The sequence below is a fragment of the Drosophila simulans genome, chromosome 2R (genome assembly GCF_016746395.2).
Source record: "Drosophila simulans strain w501 chromosome 2R, Prin_Dsim_3.1, whole genome shotgun sequence".
NCBI lineage: Eukaryota > Metazoa > Arthropoda > Insecta > Diptera > Drosophilidae > Drosophila > Drosophila simulans.
The window spans coordinates 20,478,345-20,505,511 of NC_052521.2; the positions used below are offsets into that span (position 1 = coordinate 20,478,345).

Consider the following 27,167-nt stretch of genomic DNA (forward strand, 5'->3'; position numbering starts at 1 on the left):
AGGTTATATATAATCGCTTTAAGTTTAGTCCATTCAAAATCTTAAAATAAATTCTAGAAATTAGTCAATCATATCTACCTTTGACATCAGAATTAGTTTTAAAACTCCATACGAAATCCAGTTTGTTGTGACCACATGTCTGACTAAGATCTTGTTTTTTTTGTATTAAGCATTTTGTAGAAAATAAAATTATAGAGTAAAAAATTCCGCCACAGAGTGAACCGCCATGAGTTTTCAGAATAAGCTGGATGAGTTTACCAGGAACTTGGACCTGGCCAAGTGGTATATGGGAATCTCGGCGAAGCAGGAGGCCACGATGTCCACCATGTCGGAGAGCCTCCGGGATGACTTCGAGCAGGGAACGGGGGAAAAGATGTTCAAGGCACTGATATCCCTGGGCCTCCAGCCGGTGATATCCAAAAAGAAGATCAGCCGGATCGTGCAGTTGAGCAGGAACAACATACTGGCCTTCCTGTTCTTTGTGATGGAGGGCTACTACAAGACGAAACAAAAGGACGGCGTTTACAGCATTAATGAGCAGCTGATAATGAATGCCATTGCCAAGATCGACATGATGCCCACCATTCGTGCTCTGGACCTTGTACTGCCCCAGGCTCCGGTCAAAAAACAAGACCCCCAAACTCAATCGTTAGCTTCTCTGACCACGGAACGCCCAAAAAAGAAACCCTCCAAGAAGTCGCCCTACTTCCTAAGGCAACCGAAGCCGGTTCAAAGGACCTCCCGTCTGACAGCGAAGATTCCCGAGTTTGTCGTGTCTTTCAACTTCTGGCCCATCAATGGACCGCCCGAATATGGCACTGACGATGAGGAGCCTTGGTATGCGCTCTACCGACTGAATCCCGGCCAGCGGCTGATCAAGAAAACCCTCTCCGAGACCCTGGAGCGCTACTTTAAGTTGGCAGTAGTGGAGGGGAAGCACGATGAGGAGGAAACCGAACAAAGTCGGGAGCCCGAGGCCAACATGTGCTTGGTGCACAAGGGTCAGGTGTTGCAGGCCCAGCTCCTGAGGGATGAACTGGCGGTCAAGGCGAGGGATCGCTGCCTGGAACTCCTCGATGTGAACGAGCCGTACGCCAAGCTTCGAAAGGCCAGAATCGTGGCCCAGTTGGAGCACGACATCGATTTAATCATGGCCCGCCACCGGAACGCGATGCACTGCGACCAGACCAAGGTGCTGACCATCGAGAACTTCAACTGCGTGCTGTGCCAGCAGATGCTGGTATCGCAGCCCTGGCCGGAAACCAAGGGTCAGATTGATCGGGCTCTGGTGGGCGAGGATATCACCGTGGCTCATACTGCCGCATACGATACTTACCGCGGAAAAAGGCTGGAGGGTGGTGCGGAGAAGCCGGTAAGTTGAGAATTATCAAATTCATGCATTCTATACCTAATATCCAATTTAAGAAAAATAAGGATTGCACAGTAGCCCGCACCAGTGGAATCGATACTTGCCGTGGAAAAAGACTGGAGGGAGGTGCAGAGAAGCCGGTATGTTGTAAATAACTAAATATATTTATATTATCCAAACCCACTTTTCTATTGAAGAAAATTAAGGATTGCACAGTAAACACACCGCCTGCAGAAAAAGGACGCGGAAAAAGGCTGAAGGGTGGTGGAGGAAAGCCGGTAAGTGGAAAATTACCAAATAGATTAACTTTCCTTACAATCTTTTTGTATTGAAGAAAAAAGACAAGAAGGGGAAAAAGGAGAAAAAGGCTAAAGTAGTGGAACCGGAACCAGAACCTCCGAAGAAGGTGAAGGTATCGCCATGGAAGCCACCGCCTCGCAAACTTGTTAGCGGCCCCTTCCGTATCCACAACATCGACTTCAACGAGTACACACACGTGTGTAAGCAAGTAGTAGGTCCTACGGAGTGCGATGTTCCTCCGGCTCCCAAAAAGTCGGCCGTATCCTTTATCCTGGCCAAGGGAAAGATCGAAGGGAAGGCACACAAGTGCGATATGCGCATGCCCAACAACAGGCATGTGAAGACTAGGTTCTTCCGAGGACCCCGATCGAACAAGCCGTACCAGTTCAAATACCACCGGGTCTTCCAATCCGGCCAACCGAAACCCTTTGATCTCAGTCATATTATGGCCAAGTCTTTTGTGAAGGCGCTGGATCAGTCGGATGAGGACGAAGCCGACCCTTGTTACATTAAGGAGCTTATGTCGGAGATGGTGATTGAGGATGAGGCGCCTCCGGATTCCAAGTCCGAAGGCCATCCGGAGCCCGAGCCGGAGAGGAAAACGTTGGAACTCTTTAGTGAGCTGGATCAGAATAAGATCTCCGACAGTCGAGAGACCTTGGATCGGTCGAGCAACCACAGTGGTCGCAGCCATGTTAACTACAAGGCGGAGATCGTGGATGCAGTGGTGAGATGTGCCAAGGCCGTTTGGCAGAAGCGGTCCCTAATAAAGCGGGCCGAGATGGAGCGCATGGGCAGAATGACCCCGCGCAAGGCACTGACCCATAAGGATACGGAATCATTCGATCCGAACGACGCCGCCCAGATGGACAAGTTGCTGAAGGATGGCATGCGGGTACTCAGGAAGGAGCCCCGTTATGTGTTGGCCTGTCTGCCGGATGCCCACAAGCTGCCAGTGCTGCGGGAGTGGGTCAAGAGGAGGTACGGCAAGACCTACAGCCAAAAGGAGCTCGAGGATAGTATTGCCGAGTCGAACAGGATATTCGAACTGGTCACCATCCTCCAGAGCAGTCCCGCCAGTCCCGATCTCATGGGCATCGATCGTCTGCCCAGATCCAAGGAGAACTTTAACTTCTATAAGCAGATTAAGAATACGGTATATATATATATTATATATATATGTATATCTTAATAATCCTTGATTTTTTTCAGGCTGCCCTGGCGAAGCAAACATATCACGACCAGTTGAATGCCCGCTACCTAAACATCGTGAGCTCCGCCTGGTACGCCATGGGTAACTATCTGGTGCCTGGAGGACCTCCTCGCAAGACCTTCTTCGCGTACATAGCTTCCAATCCGCTGGAGATCATGCGTAACAAGACGTGGAATGGGGATTTCCGGAACTACCGCTCCATGCGCGACAAGAGAAAGGAGCAGGAGAGGCTTTTGGGCAAGAAGGACTAGATTACAATAAATTAAAACTCTTTTGCAATCTGGAACTTAGTTATATTTGGGCTTGGTGCAGGCCGCTCTTTTGCCGGTGAACCCCTTGTTGGCCAAATAATCCAGGATGCAGCGCTTGGTGTGCCCCTTCAGTTTACAGATGTCGAACTCCAGCTCTTTGTTGCAGTACTCGGCGCCTTCCATGCGTTGGATGAAATGGATCACGTGGAGCAGCACCTCGCCGTCCAGCTGCTGAATCTTGGCGTGCAGATCAAGGTCCTCCTCGGCTGTGAACGGCTCCTGCTGCTCCGAAGTTCCCAAGGGTGCCGGCGGAGTCGATTCGCGGGTCGGAGTACATTCGGGGCTCGGAGTACATTCGGGGGGCGCACCCATTATGGGGGGGGAGGACACCTCCGGGGAGCTCACCTCGTTCTCCGACGATGATGAGTCCGATTCATCTGAGGAGCTCGAGGACGTCACTTCTTCGGCACGCACTCTACTGCCGGAGATGATGTAGAGCTGCACATGGGCGAACATATCCTCGAAGATGATCTGCAGCTGTTTGGCCATGTGGTAGCAGAGGTGATCGGGATTCGTGTACAGATAGGTGTTGTAGAAAATCAGCCTAATGTCATTGGCGAAATCCACGGCATTGAGATAGCAACCCGTATTCAAACGATGCCTCACGGTGGACAGATCCATGGGTTCCTGGACAATCTCATGGTAATCGTGGAGGCCCAGCAGCTGGGGATCCAGTGGCTCGTAGAAAACCCAAGCAATATTCTTATAGGTATTGGAGAACAACCTTTTCATAATGACCTTGCAGGCGTTCATTTCCGGCGAGAACCGTTCAGTCTCTTGTTTTGCAGCCATTCTAAAAAAAAATCTTCGACTATCGGAAATTTCTATAATAATAACTACCGTTTTGACAGCTTGAACGCAATTCGACTGACAATATTCACACTCAGGGTTTCCCTGTACGATGATATTTTTAGCTTATGAAAACTTGTGGGATTGCCACCTCAATCCGAGCAGAAAAGTCAATCCACAAATGCGGTTGGGGCAGCAAACAAATTCAGTTAATTATGCAAGTGGTTCCGGCCAGGAATGTATTTCCATACATTTAGTGTGGGAGTGCGGTCCTTTGGCCCGAACGCTTTGCCTCAATCCTGAAGCTAGGATGGTTAATCTAATTCCGAGACCCGTGCAAACAGTCCTTTTTCCGGTGAACCTATTTAAAATCCCCATCGAGCTGCGGGGCGAAAATATTTATGGTCAACCGCTGACGTTTGCTATTTTAGAGTGGCGAAATATTTCGTTAGCATAAAAGTTTTGTTAGGACACACAATATACATCATTTTTGGGCAAATATTTGCAGGGCTTTCATTTGGGCAGTCAACAAGTTGGGTTTACAAAAGTTAAATCGAAATCCCGTTTAAAGCCACTCTGTTAAGTTGGCTTCCACAGGCATGAGGGGAAATCCTGTTCCTGTGGCTCTCTCCCTCTGTTAGCTTACGATCCACAACTGAGAGCAACTGATTTACGGAGACCTCCTTTCTCTCGCTGTTAACTTACCTGCCACAAAATGTTGCAAATTGGGTGGCAATCGCGGACCAGGTCTTGGCCACATCTTGGGGCGCCTCTTCAGTCTGCTGTTGGGCCTTTGGGGGAATGGTCCTGCGAGTGGGTCAATTGGGATTGCACTCCACTGACCCACTTGCGAATGGGGATTCACCTCTGGGCATCATCTGCTTCGGATGTTGACCTTCAACCCCAAGTTTGGAGACTTTACGCACTGAGTTTGCGAAAACTAAAGAAAAAGAGATTAATCTTCAAAGCATATTTAAAATATATCTAATCAGAAATACCAAATAACAATATAGATAAAGTTATACCCTATATCTATCATATATTCACTTTTTTGCAAGATCATTCGCTTTGGTTGCTTCTGACCTAGAATTAATTGATATGAGTGATATTTTTATGCATATCACATGTAGCTGAGATTCCATATGAGAGCCCTTAGCACACGATTCCCTTTGATCTTGTCGATATGCCAGTGGGGCAGAACTTCACTTCGCATTTCACGGCAAACATGCCGCTCTCTATTGCCGATTTCCAGATAAAAATCTTGTTCGTTTTTCACACAAGTAAAACTGCGACACTCAATCAGTTGGCAGATGAAATTATACACCCAGGGACTGGGCCAGGTGCTAAAAGGATCGCCAGGGGGACGCAAAGGAAACGTGTGAGGCTGTCAGAGGCAAGCACATCCCTTGCCCCAAACCCACTTGCCTCGCACCTGCGAACGAATCCCTACCTGGCCATCCCGCATCCCATTGGAACTGGGCAATATATGGATAAATATAAAAAAAGGGCGGCAATATGAAAGCCCTGCAGAAATGGGGAAGGGAAGAACCAGCAGACGAGGACGCCGAGGAGATATGAGAAATGTACATTTGGACAGGCTACACACGCTGCCCTCGCACGGCAGAGCGAGGAGGGGCTATTCGAGCGAAAGAGACGGCGACAGCCAGTCAGATGTCAAACATTCTTTTGACACTTTGTCATAGCATCTCCCGGTGACACTTGTCAGCAGTCGGATTTCGCATTTCGGTGGAATGGCTGTGCCGCAGTTGATTTATACTGCCATGCATATGATATATATGTGTAAATATGTACCTATAGGTATGTACGCGATTGTATCTTAATAGCATTTACTTATGCAACGCCTGAATTCAATTTAGCTAATTCAGCGATTTACTGTTTTCTGAGTATTGGCCACAAATTAACAAACCAAAGTTTGGAATTAATTATATCACGGATATCTATTGCACAGACTTTTTCTCACTTGAAGAAACCATTGAGGTTGAACTCTAGTTTAAATATCTTTATTTCAGGAACGTGACACTGATGAACATCATCTAGTTGTTAAATGAACACAATTCTTTCGTAATTAAATAATATAGAACCCAGTGGATCGAACGCACTTAGGATCCGTATATCACCACCTGGGACTTGATGCCAGCTCCCCGTGCAGAGGTGAATTTGATCGTGACTGTCGTGGATCCCACTCCACCGGAGGTGATTTCGGCAGTGGCTCCACGCATTCTCTTTAGATCCGTGATCTTGATGTAGGTGATGGTCTTTGCTGTTCCCGCCTGGGTTAGAGTATATGTCTTCGTGGTGGTTCCCAGCAAGGCCTTGGACTTGGTTACGGTCTCACTGGCGATGAGGGTATCCGTCGTTGCGTGGGTGCCGTAGGTGTAGTCATTTCCTTCTCCGCTGCCGAAGTTCGCATCGATGAAGCAGATGTGAGTGCCGACCAAGAGCAGGAAAACGCCAAAGAGGTACATCTTAGAGGTTGTTTTTTTGGGAAGAGATGAAAGCGTACTGTTGGCTAGGGCAATACGGCGATTCGTTTATATAGGGTCGCCGTGAGTTGTAAATGTAACCCATCTGATGGCCTAAATCGATAGTGGGCAAGATAGAGAAGTATCTGTAACACCTACGCAACGCTATCACGAACAAGATGCATTCTATCTTGCCACACAATGAAAATGAAATGATTATTGGGAAAACTAGTCCATCGACTATGAAATGCCTGCTCTTTTACAATGTGTGGAGTTTCAAAAGCGATTGAAATGATCTTAGGAACTTTCGTATTTTCTTGTCTGGCAGAATGCATCACTTAATTAACGAGGAACGATCATTAGGCAAAACAGGTTTAGTTGCATCCAATGCGATTGTTTCGGAGAAAGTGAAATCTTTGACTTATAAAGCTGGGATTATATTTGCCTTACGATCAAGTAATGCAAGTTCTAATAAATTAATGCTAGTTAATAATATTGTAGAGTAAACAGTGACAAAGTACTTCTTATTGCCAAATCCAATTCTTAGGCTTGTTATCTACAAGAACTTAATTAAAAACAAGTGACAACCTGTTACTCAATCCAAACAATCTTACAGTTTATATAGACAAACAAGAAGACGAAATATATCTTCGTGCGTCATGGGTGACAAGTTGTATGTTCTTCTATTTTGACGAGGTTCACAGTAAGATGTTTTGGTAAATGGACATATATCGATTTCACACGATTTGAAATGTGTTTCTTGTCTTCTCCTCATGAGTAGCAAACTTTCGCAGAGGAATATGATAATTAGTTGGTTTGCAATTTAGGTTTTTCGATTCGAGGTATGGAGGCTTTCAGAATAAACTCAATTATCGCCCCGAACCGAGCGGGTGATTTTGCTATTTAGCTAGCAAGTTGGCGGCCATTTATCAGGGAATCTAATCTAATCCTTTTGCTGGCCAAATAAATTAAAATGGAAAGCCTTTTCGGCAGCCGAACCACTAAATTACACCAAAGATAATTAACCTGTGCGGCTCCAGATTGGCGGGAGCGGGAAAGTTGGAGTCTCGGTGGTTTTGCCGAGCACTTTATTAGGTCTTCGACCCAAAGCGGCGGAAGCGAAAACGACGGAGGAGCATCACCGAGGACGAAGGACCAAGCAGCAAGAGCAAGGAGCAGGGAGCGCACTGAAATTACAAAATGGCGCAAATTATTGCGGCACAGACTCGACCTCGTTGGCTATTTCCGTCGGCAGGCATTTTTCCAAATGAAGTTTGCAAGTAATCATGAAAAAGGTAATTTAATAAAAGCAAAATCGAGCAACATAAAACTAATTTACGGCCTGAAATTGCCTGTGAAAAGCGAGTGAAAACACAGCAAGCTCTCCCACCTCCTTTGGCTGAGGTCAGTCCTTTGAAGTTCAAGGTTAGGCACTCTCCGCTGGCCCAGCTGCCACCCTGCTCCATCCAGGCGAAATAAGGGACTTGCGAGGAGCAGCAGGACATCGATTTACCAAAGGATACGCCCTCCTATGCATAAGCTCCTTGAGTGCCTCCGTCTCCGCGACGACCGACTGTGCCACATGTCCAGCAGCAGCAGCAGCAGGACAAAAGCAGCAGCAGCAACATCAAGATCCGCAGCAACCATATTCCTAGTGGCAGCAGCAGCAATGCTCCATAAGCGGCTCAAACTGGCGGAAAAAAGAGCAAAATTGGAGAAGGATTTCTTCACAGTTTCCCATTATCCCAGAACGATGAGTAGGAAACCATTTTCTGTTTGGGCTTCTGTGCCATTTTTCAATGTTTATTTGTGTTATATATTTAACTAAACTAAACTTAGTAGAAAAGTGTGAAGGCTGCTATTGAGCATTTTAAATTTGAGCTTAACATTCTTGTGAAATTATGCTGCATTATAAGCCATAATCAACACTCAACTAACAAATTTGTTGGTAAATTATTTCAAAAGTGGCTTTCAGCCCCACAAAACCCCGGCAGCCACACATATGACAAAAGAATTTAAGAGCTTATTTATTCCACACATTTTTGGACCCCCATCCGCTCCAGTTTCCCCATGCTTCCCATATCCCATTTTTGGCTTGTGTCCAAGCGCTGAAAATATTTGGCCACAAAATGTTACAAGGCCAAGAACTGCAGCAGCAAATATGGCTAAAAATGCTAAAGGACAACATGCTAAAGTTTAAGCAAATATGTTTGCCACCGAGCAGAATCCACCCCCCAGTGGCCTCTGACCCCCAATTTTCCTCGCTCGGTTTCGAGTCCAAATCAAGGCATTTAAGCCAGAATTTCAGTGAGTTCGCTGCTGGATTATTTAAAAGTTGCTTTAATGCCAGGGAAAGTGGAGCAAACCATTGGGGATATGCGATGGCGGCGGAGAAAGTTTCCAGGCCTACGCAAATAAGACCCAATTCCGCAAGGAGGAATTCCGTGGAGCCAAGGAGCAGCCGGAGAACATGGCCATCTGGAGCAGGAAATCTTTTGCATCAGAGATTGAGTACATATTTTCATTAAGTAAATAATAGATATATTTAAGATCATCAAATGGAATGTTTGGTTTCAATGTTTGAGCATGTGGTTTTCGGTGTTTTTTGCATACATATTGGAGTGGGGCTATCTGGAGCTGGTGGATGACCCACGAGTGTGACCCACTGGACCAAATACTACCATGCATGGTAGTACCACAGGCAAAAATAACAATCTGTTTCCAAGGCTCCTGGTCCGCCGTCCATCTCCAGGCAGCCACTGAACATAATCTAAAACAGAAATGTTAAAATCCATTTTAATTTCTATTATGCAAATTTGCTCAAGTGCCATGTGTCGGGTTGTCGGGGCGACGTCGGATTGTAGCCCACTCCAGACCAGAAGTGGTCTGCCCCACTCCCCAACATACACACACACACTTTCGAGCTGGAGAAGTGGCTCAGTCTAGTCGGGTTCGCCTTGTCCCGAATGCATAATAACTTTATTACGGTGCAGATGGGCTCCTAGTGGGCTGGGGGGGTGAGTATCGGGCAGTGGACACCCGGAAAAATACAATGGACCCTTTGTGGAGCGAACTGGCATCTGCAAATGAGAGGAAGGGATGATGAGACCAGCATCTAAGCAGTGTGAAGCTACTATCACCATATCGATGGGCACGATGCTGACTATATGTGAGGATAATACTGTGATAAAGTTCGATCTATTGGTGTCCAACTGTACTTGGGACCTGCCTCTTTGACTCTAAGCTCCCGTGGCATATGCGGCAAACTTTTTGCGAAAATAGTTTTGGTTGAAAAATTTGAATGCAGAATTTTCATAGCTGCATCCTTTCATTTCTGACATGGCCAATTCAATTTGTGAAAATATGGCACAAAGGCGACCGGCAAAACAAGGCGAACCCGACATACTGGCACATATATTCCGAATATAGTTTGTGGCCAGGGAGGAGCCCAATTTAAACGCTTGCCGAGTGACACATGCCGTGATGCGAGACGGGGGAAGGGACAACGACACAGGACGCAGGACACGTTGCGAGCCGGAGACGGGGAGATGGGAGATAGGAGACGAGCAGACAGGAGACGGAGTTGCGACAGGAGCCACATTGCTGACGACAAAGCAAAGTGGGTCAAAAAGAGGAAAAATGCGAGGCATTTCTCGCGGGTGTCACACACACACACACACATATATACAACTCTCCTGCTCCTTCGCGCTCATGTTAAACATCCTCGCGCCCTTGTCATGGCCTCCACCCACCACTTTCCACCCACCGTCTGCCACCCACTCCCGACCCACCACAAAGGCCCAGCGGTGTCAGCGGCGGCACTTTGACATTTTTGGAGCAATGTGCCCTGCGGCTTGAGCGGAATGGGGGATGCCGGATTGGGCAGATGGGGAGCTAAAGAGGGGCAAGGACGCGAGGGCACGCTCTCCGCTCGGTTGAAAGGCAAATCATGTGCGGCAACAACAGCATATGAAACAAAACAACGCAAGTTTAGTGGCGGATTAACCGAAGCCTGGATACCCTGGAATATAAATGGATATGAAATCAATGGAAAGCTGTCCGAAAGTATGCAACGATGTCTAAACAAGAATAGAAAGAAAACTTACTCCTAGATATCTAGCTTGATATCCATTCTGCACAAGGGGCGAGCCAAGGAATATACCTTCTCCAAGTCAGGGAACACCAATGCAACATGCAAATAGAATAAATGGAGCGGTGGAATGGGGACTGCTGAATGTCGTGAATGGAGGATGAAATGGGGAACGGGAGCCCAAGGGGGAATCGAAGGAACCACGACATTGATTTCGCATTTGGCATTCGGAGCCGCCGCTTGGAGACCGGAGTTTGGGGATTCCCCCGGGGAGCGGCGGTGCGAATCAGTTTGCGTATGTCAATGGCGTTCGTTTCCTTTTGTAATAAAATTTTATGAGCCGCCGTCGCCTCGGCATTGTCAATTTTTATTGTTATTGTTTCGGCAACATAAACTTGAAATCGATTAGGGGGCCGGGCGGGGAGGGGCCGAACTGAGGCACAACCACAAGTTTCGCAAGTCAAAAGCTCAAGTGACAAAGTTTTATTTTGATTTATGGCCCGGAATCAGGAAGCCGGAATAGCGAATAGAATAGAACTGCTCGCAAGATCACCAGGCAATAGCCAGCGCCCACTCCCCGGCAATCCCGGCCAGAAATCAGGAGTCATCGTCAGTCGGCCAGATAAGTAAAGGCCAAAAAACGAACCCGAACCGAAACCAAAAGCCAAACCAAAAACTTGGCCAGCAGGCTGAACAAATAAATCACACAAATTAAACACAGAGTCGAATGCAATTTGACGTCGCAAGTTGCAAAGTTCTTCCGCACGGATGGGAAAGTGGTGGGGGTGGGTGGTTAGGGTGGTTTTTAGGGGGTTTTCCGGGCGGTGGCGCCGCAGAAATGAAGACGCAGCAGATTGCGACCGCCGCTTTTATGATGCGGCCAGCAAAAGTTGGTTGGTTCTTAGCCCGGCTTATTTGCGCGTCGCCTTCGTCCGGCGATTCTTTCGCTTTTTTATGCATTTGCCTTAATTGCATCAACTTGGGAATTGTTTGACCAGCGAATTGGCCAAATAAATTGTTGACAAAGCGGTTAAGCGATATGCCCCATGGCGTAAGAGGTTTTGTAAGCCCCATAAGATTAAACACATTAAATTCAAAAACATGCTCCTTAAATATTAAAAAGTAGATGTAATCAGCTGTAGCTGCTGCCTTTCTTAAAGCTACCTTCCTTAATTCAATATTATTTACCCAAGCAGTTGGCCAATTCACTGGATTTATCTTATATCCATTAGCAATCGATAAACTCGAGTCGCCAATTTCCGCTATCTGCCAGTCAATGATTGTCGCACTCCGACTCCTTAGATGCTCTGGTAGGAGCTCCAAATCCCCACGGGGATGTTGAGGAGATGAGTTCTCAACGCATTCACACGTAAGTCGTTTGTAATTTGGTCGAGTTCATAATCATAATAATTATGGGCTGTGCGAGGCGGGGGTGGGGCTTATGGCCAAGTGCTACGGAGCTTCCGCTCCGGATTCCCTTTATGAGCCTTTTTTTGCCGCATGTCCATAACATGCGCAAATAACATAATTTCTGGCATTAAAATCAATTTTCATCTTTCCCCAGACGCCGTCAATTGTAGCAGCTGCTTCCATCCGCCTGCCCAGATTTTCCCCTATTTCCCTTATTTTCTCCGCTTGGACTCGCTTCCGTTCTATTTGCCATGAATTGGCCGTGGCATTGTCGTGAAAATAATGCAAATAGTAATTTCTGGAATTGCCATTTTGGCTGCCATAGTCAACTTCTGGAAATGGCCATTGCCATTGCCGTAGCCAGAGATTTCTGACTGCGAAGGCCTCCTCTAATGACAATGGGCATCATTTTCATTCCCATTCCAAATTTATTCCCACGTTGTCTGCGGTCTGCGAAATGGCGCCCAACAACAATGTTACCCAAAATTGTCGACCAGACAATATTTTCCACACGACAACAATCATAATGGACAGGCTGTGGAGAAAAGTTGGCGAATGGGTGGGTATATGCATACTGCCCAGCACTTTACTCTTAAAGGTTCAGCGTTGGAATACTTGAAAACTATTCGAAATATTATATTTTCAAATTTGAAGTAAGACCACCACTATACCAAATGAAAGCACGACTTTCCGCACTTTAAGCCACAAGTTCCATGGCGAGGATTCCGCTATCTGGAGACTCAATCCCTTAAAGGCTTAACCGAAGTGTCAAAGCCAGGAGGAGTGGAGGCTGCGGAGTGGGCGGGCCTTCCTGAGCGGGCTCTCAAAGTGAAATAAACATTACAAAATAATATAAATGCGAAATATATACGGCAGTGGAGCGGGCGGCGGGGGTTTGCACGCTGAATGTGTGAAAAATGAAGGGAAATGCCGCGACGCAGAGGCGGAAATGAAAAATGCACGAGTAAGAAGGAACGGAAATGCTACCAACGGCGATAAGAATGCTTAACAGCAGCGGCAGCAGGAGCAGCACAGTGGAGGAAGTAAACCCGCAATGAAGAAGGAGCAATGCTTCCCCGCTATTACTAAACATTAGTGGAAATGAGTGAATTAAACTCCGAAACTGCATTAATAAAGAGCAGTCTTTCATTTCGCAAAGCTATGCTATGATATGCTGGAATAATCCCTATCTTATATAGCATACTCGTAGTTTTAAGTGTAAATATCTCAACAGGTTCCAACCATCAGCGACCAGTACCCATTTTCCAATTTGCCCTTAAGCAATTTGGCAATCGAAGCGTGCGGAAAAAGCCCCTTTCTGTTTGTTTGTGTTATTGCTCTTCCGTTTCCATCCCAGCGACTCCACTCATTCCTCCATTAGCCCAGCTGGTGAGCATGTGTTCCTCAATTGCAAGTTAAGCGCCAAATTGGTACCCCGAGGACCATCCGACGTCGCCTGATTTGCGCTAATTGCGTCCTTGAGTGGGAGGACTCAGCACTGCACTTCCACCTTCGACAGCAACTCCTCCAACCCATTCAACCCACTCAAAACAGGAAGCAGAACGTGCCATTTGGCCAGATCGCCACAGCACGGCGAAGATTTTTGGAGGACACTGTAAAACCAAAAGTCGCTGTGCAGCTCTAATGTAAAATGATAAATAAATTAGTATGGTGTATCTAAAAGCTACTAAATACTATATGTTTTTAAATACCCTAGTGTGAGCAAGTAGTTTCTGGTTTCTCTCTGTGTACCTGCTATTAACATTACTCCTTTTTTTTGAAGTTATCGCTGCAAGCGAATCTCTAGGGGTGCCAAATCAATTTGTGCAGCGCGTCTGTTTGGCTTTTCACACCCACGAAGTCTTTGTCCTGGGAGAAGGGGTATCCCTGAGCAAAAACAAAGGACTCGAAAGGACAGCGGCGAGACAAGAAGCGAGTCATTAGGCAATAAGCAAAAAGTAAAGCAGTCAAGGAACAAAAGCCAGAAATTTGCACACGCGCTATCAATTTGATGCCCAAACAATGGCACTTTTTAGCCCTTCCACGGGCTATTTGTCTCCCGTTTTCCGCTTGCTTTTTATTGTTTGCAGCGGCGTGTTCGCAAAACGCGTGCCGGCCATCAAAAATAATAAACACCCCTAATTTCGAGGACCAAACAGGAAGAACTGATGGCGTTGGCCCAGCCCGCTCCATTCCACTCCATCGCAACGACATCCCCGATCTCCTCAGTTTCGGGCTCTCATTAAAATCAACACCCAGCGCTGCTGATGATATTTCAGAGCTCGTCATCGTCGACGGAGCGTCATTAATATTTGGCGCTTAGGCGAATGCAGCCGCATGAATTGTGGCCAAGTCCTCCCCACCAGCAACATCCTGTGTTGGGTGGCAGGACCTCCCAGCGGGCGTCGTACGCTGGGAGAAACAAATTGGCTCATGAAAGTCATGTAGCATTTGAAGGCGTAGCTAATCAAAGGGACAGTGATCCATTACGGTTGTTCATGACAAATGTATTCCAAGCCTATATTCCGCACCTACCCACGATTTTCTTGCAGTGCACCCAGAATGGCAGGATGACGCGTTGTTTTGTCCCATTTGCAGCGGCAGCAGGAGCAGGAGCAGGAGCAGGGGAGCACACGCAAAAGCAACAGCAGGAACAGAGCGAGGAGCATGAGCAGGAGCAGCAGAGATTTGGATCTTTTGGTCTATTGTTTGCAGCATCGAAATAATGCCGTTTCATGCATATGCATTCACCATGGGGCATCGGGGCAATGGGGGATGAAAAGAGGAGGAGGGGTTCCGGGATATAGAATAGGGAGGAGCTGTGTGCAGACAATCAAATTTGATGTCAGAATGTGCCGGCGAATGAAAGCGGTCTGTTTAATATGCATATATGCATCGCAGTCCCAGTTTAGGTTCCAGTTTTCGTGTCATTCCGCGCTCCGCCACCCACCATGGTAGCCCCCACCCAAGCACTCATCCTTTTCTCGCTGTGTATCCATGGATTTGCCAAAGCGCATCAAAATAATGAGCAGCCGCCCGTAAATATGCTTTAAAATTTTACGAGTTGTCATGGGGGATTAATGGGAGCCAAAAAGGGATATTGGTGGATCCATTGTTCAGCGGAGTTTTCACAAACGAAAATTGAAGCTAGATTAGACCGATTGTACACCAGTATCATGTGGTGAAAGCTGACGGGTGCTGATGGGTGTGGAAAGTGCTCGGAAAATACTTTTTGCCCAACAGCCAAAGGAAAATCCCTGAGAACTACATTCACTTTGGCATGGTTGATGTGGCATTCAAAATACAAAATATAAGCTTCCATCAAAAGTATAGTTTCACATAAAACTATATACTAAATTAAGAGTTTCATCAAATTAAGCCAATCATCGCCCCTTATCGACCCAAATGTGTGGATTACTTGGCAAGGATCTGAAATGGTTTTCCATTCTAGTCTATCCAGGAGGCAGGTGTGGAAAGGTGGAGTTGGTCTTCCCCTTCATGGGCTTGGACTTTGGAGCCCGGCTGTTGGCTCTATTGGTTTTCCTTCGATGCGTGCTAAAAGTGTTTTTCCTCAGACGCTCTGCTTGTGTTGTCTTCGGGGGTAAACAGAAACTCGACAACAACAACGGAATCAACTATAAGGAGCACTTAAAAGAAACACGAAGAAGAGCTGTAGAAAGTGGCTGGAAAAAGGAGGAGAACGTGGTCCGAGGAGCAGGCAACTCGACGCCCTTGCCCCTGCCACTGCCAGTGCCACTCGTTTCTGTTTTTGTTGCCAATGTTGTCCTGAGTGGTTGCCGTTTTGCACTGCCAAGGTCACAACCCACTCAAAGTGGAGCCAATCAAGTGCTCGTTGAGGTGGTCAAGTGAATTATTGGGCATGGGCATGGGCATGGACATGGGTTACATGACTTAGGCGAGTCGAATTTGCATTAGCATCAAGTGGCTGACACTCTCAATATTTATTGAGGTGTCGAGTGATTCCATTTCGATGATTGCTTATCGATTTAATGGAAATTAACCATCACAACAATTACCCAGTCAAGTGAATAAAATGCGGGTAGTGTAATATTATTTCAAGAATAAAAGCAGGAGAATGAATGTAAAAATACTTACAAAAAATACTCTCAACTGTAAATCGAATCTCCTAAATTTCGATTTTAATATTAACTCCCATAACTTGCTATCCCAAGTACTTAAAACTTTAAAGTGCTTACTAATGCTTTTACGCACTCAAAGTTTCTAGTGCCAGTTGCCTGTGCCAGATGGCGCCACACAAATTTAAACTCTACAAGGCGCATTTCTGTTGCAAGTGCAGCAATAAAATATTTGCAATTTAATTAAACGAAATTAAACAATCCTGCCAGCATTTGTGCAAACATGTGTGGCAATTGTGCTTGCCTCGTAATCTAAATTTGTAAGTTGCCATCTCTGTGTCCCTCTCCTTACCCTGCGGCTCTGTCCGTCCGTCCGTCCGCCTCTCTGTTGGCCGGACAAGGGGAAGTTTTTGGGCTCCTGGTCCCGTTTCCACTTTTGTGGCAACTTTCTTGAATGTCTCGCAGCCTGAAGGCGCCAGCAAGGAATAGTTTTCACGTTCTATTTCTTTCGCCCAGAATCCAACAGAACTCAAACAAAAGCACCGAGGCCCGGGGAAGGAAGCAATAAATGTAAAGTGAAGTAAGAAAACTTTTCATTCTGATTATGAGAAGACAAGAGCGGGCAGCTGGAGGCGGGAAACACTCGCATTTGGTCAGCAAATCGATTCAACTCGGATTGTGAATATGCAACAGACCCCGCACAATCAAAACATGCTAGCCAGTGCATATTTGCATAAATATTTGCACACGCAACCACCGAACAAACCGGCCAAAGTCAATAAAAAGGATTTTCACATTGGCCAAAAGTTTTTAATGAATTTATTTTCCCTTGGCGGCATTAAAACAACGAACAATGCCACCCCTCCACCCACCGCCCGAGCTGCCTTAATTTACGACATCAACAAAATGTAATACACAAGTTAGACAATAAAAAGCATCGACATCTCCCATCGAAAGCAAACAAACAAGCTGCACAGCACGAAAATGGAAAATGGAAAATCCGAAAGCCCAAGAACAATGAAGCAACAAAGCTGCCATAGCAAAAAAGTGCACTAATTGAAATATATTTCCCCAGTCACGGGCTTAATTTCAAAGAAAACTTGGCAGGTGAAAAGGTCAGTGCAATGAAAGGGCTCCAAGTTGTATTGGGGGCTTTAAAATGCATTCTAGAGTGATGTATTCAGGAAGTTATGAAAGGTTTGTTCGCAAAGAAAGAAGCTATTGTTAGCCCGTCAATGGCGCGCACATAAAACAAACGTCTTATGAATGTTTCACATATATATCGAAATAATCGTTATCGTTCCAATCGAACAAAGCTATCGAGAGCAACCGTGAAAAATCCAAAGGCCATCAATTTATGAAACCCACAGCGCTTTGTAGCGAACACAATGGTAATCACGTTTACAACTCCTTGGGAGTAGCAATTGACCCGATTGCCGGCCACAGAGCATAATCAACAATCGAAGCCAGGAATTGATAATCTAAACACTCCAATTGAATTGCAATTGCAGCTACACACAAATAATGTGTCCCCTTGAAGGGGCAGCACGGTGGCCGGGGGTCGAGAGCTTGTCCTATTCAATTAGGGGCAATTAGACCATTTTCCATTTTCCAATGGACAGCGAATGGCGCTCCCCGCCTGCGTCACTGCCACGTGGACAGAAGCCCAAGTCCCTCCATATGTATGTATGTACATTCGATATGCATTTGCAGGCGAACTCCGGTGGACAGCTACACCCACACGGCACGCATCGAGAAATTTAATTTGAATGCGGCTATTACATAATTTGATCCCTGCCCTGCCAGACACTGAATGCATATTAATTAAGGCTCGCAACTCGATTGTGTGCCAAACTGCCGCATCCGCAGGATCCGACTATTGCATGCAGGTTATAGCCAGCTTAAATCCAGAACTATCCCGCACCAGGAACTCAGCCCCAGGCACACACTTTCGTCTCAAATTACTTAGGCTCTAGCCTCGAGCATGGCAGATACGCAACCAAGTTGGAAAGCTATTATTCAAATCAAATTCTAATGTTAAAAGCCGAATTAAAACGTTTATTCAAAAATGCTTACACCCAGAAAAGAACCGAGATCAGTCATGAAAAGGATTTCGAGATTTTGAGACGAAAACAATCTCAATGTTTTAAAGATGGGAGTGAGGGGCAAAAGAGAGAGATATAAATGAGAGCAAAGTTATTTCCAATCTGAGAATGATGCGATCTCGATCTGACAATGCTGAGCATGGATTCGATCTTGGCTAGAATTCGAGATCGAAATTCTCAATGCGAGATCGTGGAAAGGGTTTTTTTCTCTGAGTGTATATGTATTTCCGATTCCATGAAAATAATGGGGCAAGAAAAAATGTCTTTAGATACTGACCCCTTTAATTGGATAGCACATTCCACAGCTCTGTGAGGACACTTCAATCGGGCACTTTATTTGACATTTCGGTCGCATTTTCCTCTGCCGGCGTTCGGATTCAATTAATTTGTGATAAATAAATAAGTTAAGAGGAGCGCTAAATTCCGATGTCCGGCGTAAATATTTAACATGAAATATGTCGAAAAACACTTGCACATTCACCGGACCAAATTGTTCAGCTCCGTTTCTGTTCAGTTTCTGTTCTACACGCACGTCAAGCTGGGCATCGCATTTAATTAATTTAATAACCGCTTTTAACAAGCATTAATAGCGTTAATTTTTCTGACAGGGCCACTTTTCATTTGCATTTGCATTTATGTATGCATTTCCCAGCAAATATAATATAAGGCAGCGCATAGTGGCTTCCATGCTGACCCATAGGTCATCAGATGATTGATTCAGCGCAATTTTAACTCCAATAAACTTTAGTGTCCATTAATTGCGGGCGCCATTTTTTCGCGGCTCTTGATTCGCACTTTGCAGTCTAGTTAAAAAAAAGAGGATATTAAGCCATTTCCATCGTCAGCCTTTGCAGTGCAATATGAATATGCATATGTCCGAAATGAATAGTTCATTTCGCCCCGGAGTATTTTCTATTAATTGTATCAATTTCAATTTAGCATGCTCCACCGTGCTAAACTCTCAATCGGATTAGCTTTCATCATCTCCGGGCGATTGCCAGCTAAGTCCTGCTAAATATTCCTTATTGTTTGTCCAAGGAGTCAACAAACAAATGGCATAATCCGTGATGGTTGGGAGCTGCAAGAGCGCATCGTACTGACTGAATAAGCCATCAAATTGGTTGCAATTGACAGATACTTTCGCCTGATTGACGCCCTAAGTCTCACTTTTGCAATGCAATCCATTTGGCCCCCGGCACATCAATTACAGACGATTAATTTATCTAATTGGCAGCTAGTTGCGGATCCCGATCCCGATCCCGAATCCTACTCCTTGTCCGGGTCCACTCGGATGACAAACAGCTGGAAGCGGCGAACAAAGGAACAACCTAATGCTGGGCCGCCATTTCCATGTTCTTTCCACATGTCATCATCGGTGGATGCGAATGCGGATGTGGATGTGGATGTGGATGTGAGTGTGGCAGTGGCAGTGAGAAGTACATATTTTGACGTACCCGTGTAAACGTCAAATGCCAGAAAGGACCAAGCAGCTCCGCCGAAACAAAGGAGCTGCTGCATGGCCGAATGGTGTCGGTGTGTGTCCCGTGTCAGGCAATCCACCAGTCAAAGTCCTGACAGGACCCGTTTCTGACAGCCAGGCTCCTTGAGCCTCCGCCCTGCCCCTGCCGTGACCTGCCCTTTCGTTCCACCCCAAATCGCATTCCTTTCAGTGCTGGCTACAAGATTTCATCGCCATTGGCTTAATTAATACCCAGAACGTGGAGCCTGACAGCCCGCCGAGTCTTGGCCATTATAGGTTGACACAGGTGGCTGCCTTGAAAGTTGGTCAAAAGTAGGGTACAAAATTAACTAAATTGTGACTACAAAATGAGGAGGCATTGTGTTAAAACTATGCAGCATTACGAATAAAATATAACAAAGGTGCCTTTTTTAAAGTTTATAAACTTTAATCAACATAAATCTGTTATATATTATTTAAATGAGTATGCTATAAGCGTTTCTCTATGGCCTCGATAAAATCGGCGGAGCAATCTTTCTGCCATTTCTGGTTCATTTTGCCCTGATAGATGGCTTTCTTCAGAGGTTCTTCAAACTCCTTTAGGTCTTCCAACTGCGCCTTAAGTCGATCAATTTCCTCCGAGCTCCGAAGATTTTGACCCAAACTGAGCAAAAGTCCCGTGAGCTCTTTCTTCTTGAATTTTTCACTAAAAATATGGGATTGTTAATAAGTTGCATATGGTAATAAAATATGTGTAGCTTACCCAAGTTTCTTGGCATGGCTGATAATATAGTTTCCTGTGGGAGAAACCAAATGTTCCCCATTTAGGGCGGATTTCACTGCTAACATATAGCAATCACCGAGCAGTTTCTCGTCCGATTTAAGTGTGTAGTTCAGAAACTGTTCGAAGTTTCCAAAGTTGCGAACGCAACCGAGGGCAGATGCCAATATCCTTCTCTGCGATCCATTGGTGGAGTTCTGGAACAGCCCGAATACTTCCTGGAACTCTGCATCACCGCCATCATCCAGTAGCGAGCAGTAAGCCACCTTTTGGAAATCGGAGGGCAGCTCCAGCTGGCATCCAGTTCTGTGGGTTGTAGCCAGAATCTTGGCCTGATTGGTGCAATCAGCCACGTGGTAACGACAGGCCTGTGAGTATGCAAAGTGTGCAAATGGAATGTCCTTGATGGCGGGCTTAGCTTCTCTTATTCCTGATAGCTTTGGAAAGCGGTTATACAATGGCAACAGTAGCTTCTGCATGTAGTTCTGTAACATTGAATTGAGTTTAAGTAATAAATAATAAAGGTCTGTTTAAGCTCACCTTAAATTTGTTTGCCTCCGCAACATTTAGTAGGGCTCCCAGTCGATTGAGGATACCAATGGCCCTCTGCCACGGCAAAAAGTCCTGCTCTTTCTTCAGATATTCCAACAAATCGAATGCTTTGTCATATTTGTGTAACCGGACTGCAGCCAAAGCCATGAGATCATCCAGCAACTGAGCTTTGTTCAGTTTGTGGATGCCACCAGAATTGGGATCATTCCTCAGACTCTCGATTATCAAGCGCCAGTTATGCTCATCATAGTTAACTCTAAAGATGGTGGCTACTTGGGGATTCAGTATGACCCACTCGTCAGTGGATGGAAGATCGGGCAACTGGAGTACTTTAGTGTGTAAAGGACACTCTAACCAAAACTGTGGGATAGTTTGATCAAAGTCCGGTAGATTTTGCCTAACGAACCTCAGAGGAACCCACCAGCAGGATGAGTCCTTTTCAATTCCATGCTCCTGGAAGAATCTGCTCTGATTGAGGGTTACCTCGCCAGTTTTGTAGTTCCGTATAAGGGTTACCAAGGGATAACCACCCTGTAGGGTCCAAGAGTCCATGGCCCTACTTAGGTTGAAGTCGGACGTAATAACCTGGTTCTTCAAAGCAGCCCTTTGCAGGGAATTCCAAAGGTCAGCTTGGGACACATTACCAAAAGAAAGGCGTCCCAAAAAAGATCGAATTCCTTGGAAGAAGGCTTCCTCTCCTACCAGCTTGTGCAGCATGCGGATGGTCAGCGATCCCTTCTCGTACACATACTCCGTAAACTGTCCGAGCACCTCGGCGGGATCCTTGACTTCCTTGGAGATGGCCGGCACAGTTGCATTCGAGTCCTTGCTAAAGAAGTTCGCCAAATCCCTCGATATAAAGCCTTCTCCTCTTCTCAATTCGGGCTCCAAGGCATCGAGGGCCAGGTAGCCAAAGTAGGTAGAAGGACCTTCCTTCAACCAGAGATCATTCCACCACTTCATGGTGACCAAATTTCCGAACCACTGATGAGCATATTCGTGGGCCACCGTGATAGCAGTACTATCTTTCTGCTTTTGCGGATAATCGCCTTGATTTTGTGGCAATCTCTCCTCGTTGTAGGTGACCAGACCCCAGTTCTCCATGGCCGTAAATCTGTGAGTGGGCACCGTCAGTTGGTCGACTTTCGCCAGCGGAAAGTTAATTTGGAATACATTCTCGTAGAAGGAGAGCAGCTTTGGTGCAATTTCCATGGATATCATTTCCTGACCCAACAACTTCGGCTGCATCCAGTTGCGAAAGATCACTCTATGGCTGGTCTCACTCTCCTCGGTGGCGGCATTTTGCAGATCATGGACGGCAAAGGCCACCAAATAGGTCGAGGTCCTGAGAAGAGTGTCGTGATCGCACCATACGTAATTTGTAAGACTATCACTAGAATAAGAATAGAGCATTTCATGAACTTCAATCCTAATCATTCACAATATAGGGCTACTTACTGATCCTGACACCTGAGAACAGGCATGCCACTCAATCCCATGTATTTCTTATGATAGCCAAGGGTTATGTTGAAGGTTGCCTTCCAGGACGGTTCATCGAAGCAGGGAAATGCCTGCCTGGCAAAAGTGGGTGAGAACTGAGTGACCGCCAGGTGACTGAAGCACCACAAAAGTTATTCATGTGTCTCATTAAATATGAATTAGACAACTCACTGAACTTCCTTAGTAACTATATCCGTGTAGTTACTTTTGTAGTAGCCACTTTGTGAATCATTTAGGCCGGCTTCGAAGTGCATTTCCAGATGGTAGATCTGATCCTTTTTCAGTTCCCGACCCAAGTGCAGAATGTAGAAGTTGTGCACCTCATTCACTTCGATGCGATTGACTCCAAACTTTTCCTGGCCAGAAACAAGTGATGTTCGGTTCTCATCTATCTTTAAGTACGCCGCATGCAAGGTGATGTTCTTGGTGGTCTCCCGTACCAGAAGATCTATTTTCGCAGATCCCTCGAATCTTTGATCGGTGCTATTTAGGTGTGTGAGAATTCGCAAGCTGTAGTGCAGAGGCTCCACGGATCTGGGCAAACGATAATCCTCGTAGACAGCTCTGATGGAAGGAACAACGATTAAGAAGATCCCCAAGATCCAGAGACTTCGCTGAGCCCGCCACATGTTGGGATGCTACGAAGGGAAAGATTAGGTACGGATTGGTATGGATAAGGTATAAGATTAAAAAGGTTATGAATAACCCTGATTAGGCAGTGGAAAAACACGGATTATAGTCCTACAATTCCGAGCTAAGATGCAGGTAGGCCTTTGCTTATTTAATATTAGTTTCCCAAATTATTTAGATAACATTTCTTTGTTTGGAATATGTTTTCGAGGTTTCTCCGTGGTTCGTCCACCTCCCAAATTTCGTGTTTAGTGCGGGGTGGTGGCTGCAAGTCAAACACATCCCAATCTCTCTGCCCCGCAGCACTTCAGCCACACCGCAATGTGAGTCTTTTCACAGGGAGACTGCCCCGCTGGAAACTCGGCGTGATGCAGTTGCTCAGTGGCCTGCGACACCGGTACTGCCTGTGGCGCCTCCGCCGCCTGCTGGGCGTGGCCTTCGACGAGGGCGGATTCGAGGAGGGCACTCGGCAGGCGGCGGTCACCATTATCGATGCAGTGCGCCAAGCGGACTGGCCCTGCATCCGGAGTTGCTGCACGGATCGGGGATCGGCCGACATCTACGGCTTGTCCCAGATGAGGAGTCCCTACTGCAGTTTGGTTCGCTTCCAGAGGGAACACCTGCGGCATGCTCTGCCTGTAAGGGTGGTGCGTCGCTGGATCGATGGTCGCTACTACGTCATGGTGGACATGCTCTTTGTCGGCCTGCGCAACCTTCTCGATCTCGGAACCGCGCAGGAAAAGGAGGAAATGCTCCAGCGTATTCAGAGCGTTCTGGTGAACTCCCAAATCGATGATAAATTCGAGCCGAGCAACTGCCGCCTGGCCATTGCCGAAATAGTGCTCACCTTTTCTATGGAACTGGGCGATCCTCAGGATCCTCGGGATATTGACGGTGAAGATCAGGACAGTGGCTGGCTGGTGGACTCCTACAAGGTGCAGCGCTTCAAGCTGATCAGCTTCAGTCCAAAAACACTGAACCTTCGCGTTATTGACTTTCTGAAACCGGTTCGGCAGAAGTAGCCCACAAAGTCTCCGTTCCGAAGGTGTCGTCACTGGAGCACTCGAGTAATTTCAGTCACGTGCCGTTCTCCGGTTCATCGATCCCTCGCGTTAAACCCACTCTATCAGCGATCTCTATCCACCGATCGTCGCGCGATTGCGGTTCGAAGTGAACTGATCCGCTGGGAGGGATACCTGGCATATTTATGGCTTGGAACAGGTGTGTCGAGAGGCTTACCAACACTGTGATTTTTAAATTGCTATGAGTTTTTCAATAAATGTGTGTCAGTGTGTATTACCATAAAGGGAAGATACGAGGAGGCCTACAATTAGTAGCTGAGAAGTTAGGTCTTACATCTTACTGAACATAAAGAGCTATTACATACCCATATGAATCCAAAATGAATGAAATGAATAAACTTTTTGGATCAGGTAATTAAAACTGCAAGAGCACGCTGCCTTTTAGTTAAAGCCGCGAAGTAAGTGTAATTTGTCAGGCTGCGGGCTTTTAGCCCCTGTACGCGCATTTACACTCCAGATGGGGTAAGAGTTAACTATTAACTACTTGCAGCCGGAGTCCAAGGATTCGCCCCCTTTGGCAACCAAGGGAGGGATGGGTGGTGGGGCTGCGAAATCACGGCGTGTCGCTTTCGAATGGAACATAAAAAATTGAGGGCTTAATTAAAAAGCAAAAATGTGCTGCGATTTTCCGCTTTTTTAACGCCAACAGCAGCAACTTCGGCCCGTATTTATATCCGTACCCCAGCCCGTGGCCCAAAAAAAAGCCGGAAAAATGCGAATGCGAATGGGAAAAACAACACATTTTCCAGGGCCAGGGAGCGAAGGGAAGGGAGGAGTAAGAACTACTTGCCGACGACTTTTTATGTGGCCCATGTTCCTTGGAGGCGAAGGAAGCACTGCCAGCAGTTCCATTTGAAATTTTCCGGGCCTCATGTGTCTTTTTATTTCGCCCCCCTCCCGGGCTCCTACAAATTAAGCTTTCCCTCGCTTTGTTGCCTCTTTTTTGGCCAGGCCAGGCCAAGACCATGACTTTTGTTGTTAATTAAAGTGACGGCTAAAAACATGAAACTCTCAAGTGCTCATTAAAATTGAAATGCGACTGCAGGAACAAACCAAATGTGTGCCAAATAATGACGTTTGGCTCTTAATGCCACTCCATGTCCTTTTTGCAAACAGGATAGTTGCGTTCACTCTACTGAAAGCGGGAATATTAAAGGGCTCAAATGGAAATTTAGTAGGTAATTTTATGGTGTGGGCTTCAGCTCTTTAAATTAGGTAATCTTGATTAATACTACGAGTAAATACTAACCTACATAGTAGTACAAGTGGCATTCATATCCAGCTCTTCGGGTGCCGCACTTTCCGCCGTACTCCTTCATTTGTTTGGCCAAGTCCAGTTCCAGGAGACCAGGAGTCCACATAAACCAGCGGCAATCCCCTCCCGAAATCAGGGCGATTGCAGAGCTTTAAAGTGCTCCTTGGCAGGCCACATAAATAAATGTTTGCACATTTACTTTGCCGGGCTGCCCTCCTCCCGAGCCATTCTGCTCCTGCAGGATTGCGGGTGTTGTGTTCGCTCGCTTTGTTGCTCCCAGCACGTTCATAACTCAACTCCTGCTCCTGCTCCAGCTCCAGCTCCAGCCACTGCTCCCTCGCCAAGGATGCTATTGTGCGAGGATGTGCCGGAGGTGTTGCTTCCCAGACGCTTTATTTACTTGCAATTCGATGCCGGCAATCTCGATAGTTTCAATCCGAGGCTACGCCCCGCATTGTTTCCCGGCGCTCCGCTGGCGATGATTCTCCGGAGAGAGATTGCCATAACTTTGTATAGTGTAATGGCAATGCAATTGGATGAATTTGGCAGCAGGACGAACTGCACCCATCACGGGCATCGAGGCCAGTTAGTGGGAGCTCAAATTGCAAGACAAAGCTGCGAGCCCAAGTCAATTTGGCCAAGTCTCACAGGCGGTCAAGGTGGCGCAGTGATGCAGTGGCTCCACTGAATCCAATGCAATCGCTGCAATCACGTACCCAATGGGCATATTACTAGCTGACGGGGATGTGAATGGATTAGGTTGACCTGGCAGTGGCTGTTCACTAACTGCAATCTAATTCTGAGCTGGGGGTGTCACATTTATCGGCATGCTTTTATAAAAGGGTATCCATCGCACGGAGGGGTATCAAGCTTTTCTCAAACGCTTAAACATCCTCAAACTTAAATCCCTATATTAAATTGTCTTAATGCATATAGTTCTATTCAAGCATCTACAAAGGTCACTTGAAGTTGGAAACAATGAATTTCATTTGCAGCATACTTTTGGACACCTTCAACAGTGTTTTCCAAACTATACTCTTTCCTTTGCTGCCCGCTAGTTATGAAGTTCATTGAGTTATTACTTATTTCGAGTGAATCTCAGGGTGCTTGGAGCGTTGATCTGGCTATAGGGTCGTAAGCTGGGCGGACAATGGCCCGTGCGAGATGAGGTCGGGCTCCATTTTCAGGGCAGTTAGCACAATGTCACGTAGCAAATGCGACAGCGTGGTCAACATAATGAACGGGGCGGCCACCCGCTCCTCCTGACCCCGGCCACGCCCGCCGCCCCTCTGCTCCTTTGGGATAAAGAGTGCAGCATGCTGCAGGTTGCAGACGGCGAGTCCTTCGCGCAGAACCAGTGCTGTCCGGTTGACTATTTTTCAGGGGCATTGCCAAAAAAAAAGATATTTACCTAAAAGTTCAGAGTTTTGGTTTCTAAGAGTTGAGAAATACATCAAATGTTTTTTAACTTACATGAGTAGCTTCTTTCACGACGATTTTTTTACCTGAGAGCACCTCTGGCCATGGCTTCGGTGGCTTCCATTCGTGTCTGGTGTCCACTGATTGCTCTGGCGGCGATTGCAATAACCTTTGCCCATGTCGACCATGTCACGACAACTCCGCTCGGTTTTCGGGCCAAAGGAACCCTCAGACAGTTGGCTCCGAAAAATGTGTCGATGCACGTGACATTCGGATGCAATTTGCAATTTGATTTTGTTCCCCGGGGAGTCAGTGGACGGGC

At 46.5% G+C, this 27,167-nt stretch overlaps 5 protein-coding genes across 7 annotated transcripts; 2 read left to right on the forward strand and 3 right to left on the reverse strand.

Moving 5' to 3' along the window:
- The first annotated feature begins 106 nt into the window (after window positions 1-106).
- On the forward strand, window positions 107-3,161 carry LOC6735847. Of its 3 annotated transcripts, none has more exons than XM_016168805.3 (5): window positions 107-1,372; window positions 1,426-1,509; window positions 1,567-1,647; window positions 1,704-2,825; window positions 2,882-3,161. In XM_016168805.3, the coding sequence occupies exons 1-5, from the start codon at window positions 227-229 to the stop codon at window positions 3,131-3,133; spliced, it is 2,685 nt and encodes an 894-aa protein (XP_016029222.1). In that variant the 5' UTR covers window positions 107-226; the 3' UTR covers window positions 3,134-3,161. The 3 variants fall into 3 exon arrangements, with proteins under 3 accessions (XP_016029222.1, XP_016029221.1, XP_016029220.1); XM_016168804.3 differs by having other exon boundaries at window positions 1,435-1,509; XM_016168803.3 differs by lacking the exon at window positions 1,426-1,509.
- Window positions 2,941-4,062, reverse strand: LOC6735848 (bromodomain testis-specific protein). The gene has a single exon (XM_002082722.4). It carries the CDS (start codon window positions 3,983-3,985, stop codon window positions 3,170-3,172), a length of 816 nt encoding a protein of 271 aa, XP_002082758.1. The 5' UTR covers window positions 3,986-4,062; the 3' UTR covers window positions 2,941-3,169.
- A 1,925-nt stretch (window positions 4,063-5,987) lies between these two features.
- On the reverse strand, window positions 5,988-6,538 carry LOC6735849. The gene has a single exon (XM_002082723.3). It carries the CDS (start codon window positions 6,466-6,468, stop codon window positions 6,103-6,105), a length of 366 nt encoding a protein of 121 aa, XP_002082759.1. The 5' UTR covers window positions 6,469-6,538; the 3' UTR covers window positions 5,988-6,102.
- A 13,521-nt stretch (window positions 6,539-20,059) lies between these two features.
- Window positions 20,060-24,040, reverse strand: LOC6735851 (aminopeptidase N). The gene is made up of 6 exons (XM_002082725.4): window positions 23,937-24,040; window positions 22,631-23,097; window positions 22,418-22,573; window positions 20,948-22,352; window positions 20,390-20,892; window positions 20,060-20,332 (listed from the first exon to the last, which is right to left on the reverse strand). The coding sequence occupies exons 2-6, from the start codon at window positions 23,086-23,088 to the stop codon at window positions 20,116-20,118; spliced, it is 2,739 nt and encodes a 912-aa protein (XP_002082761.1). The 5' UTR covers window positions 23,089-23,097; window positions 23,937-24,040; the 3' UTR covers window positions 20,060-20,115.
- LOC6735852 lies at window positions 23,209-24,400 on the forward strand. The gene has a single exon (XM_002082726.4). It carries the CDS (start codon window positions 23,290-23,292, stop codon window positions 24,109-24,111), a length of 822 nt encoding a protein of 273 aa, XP_002082762.2. The 5' UTR covers window positions 23,209-23,289; the 3' UTR covers window positions 24,112-24,400.
- The last annotated feature ends 2,767 nt before the right edge of the window (window positions 24,401-27,167 follow it).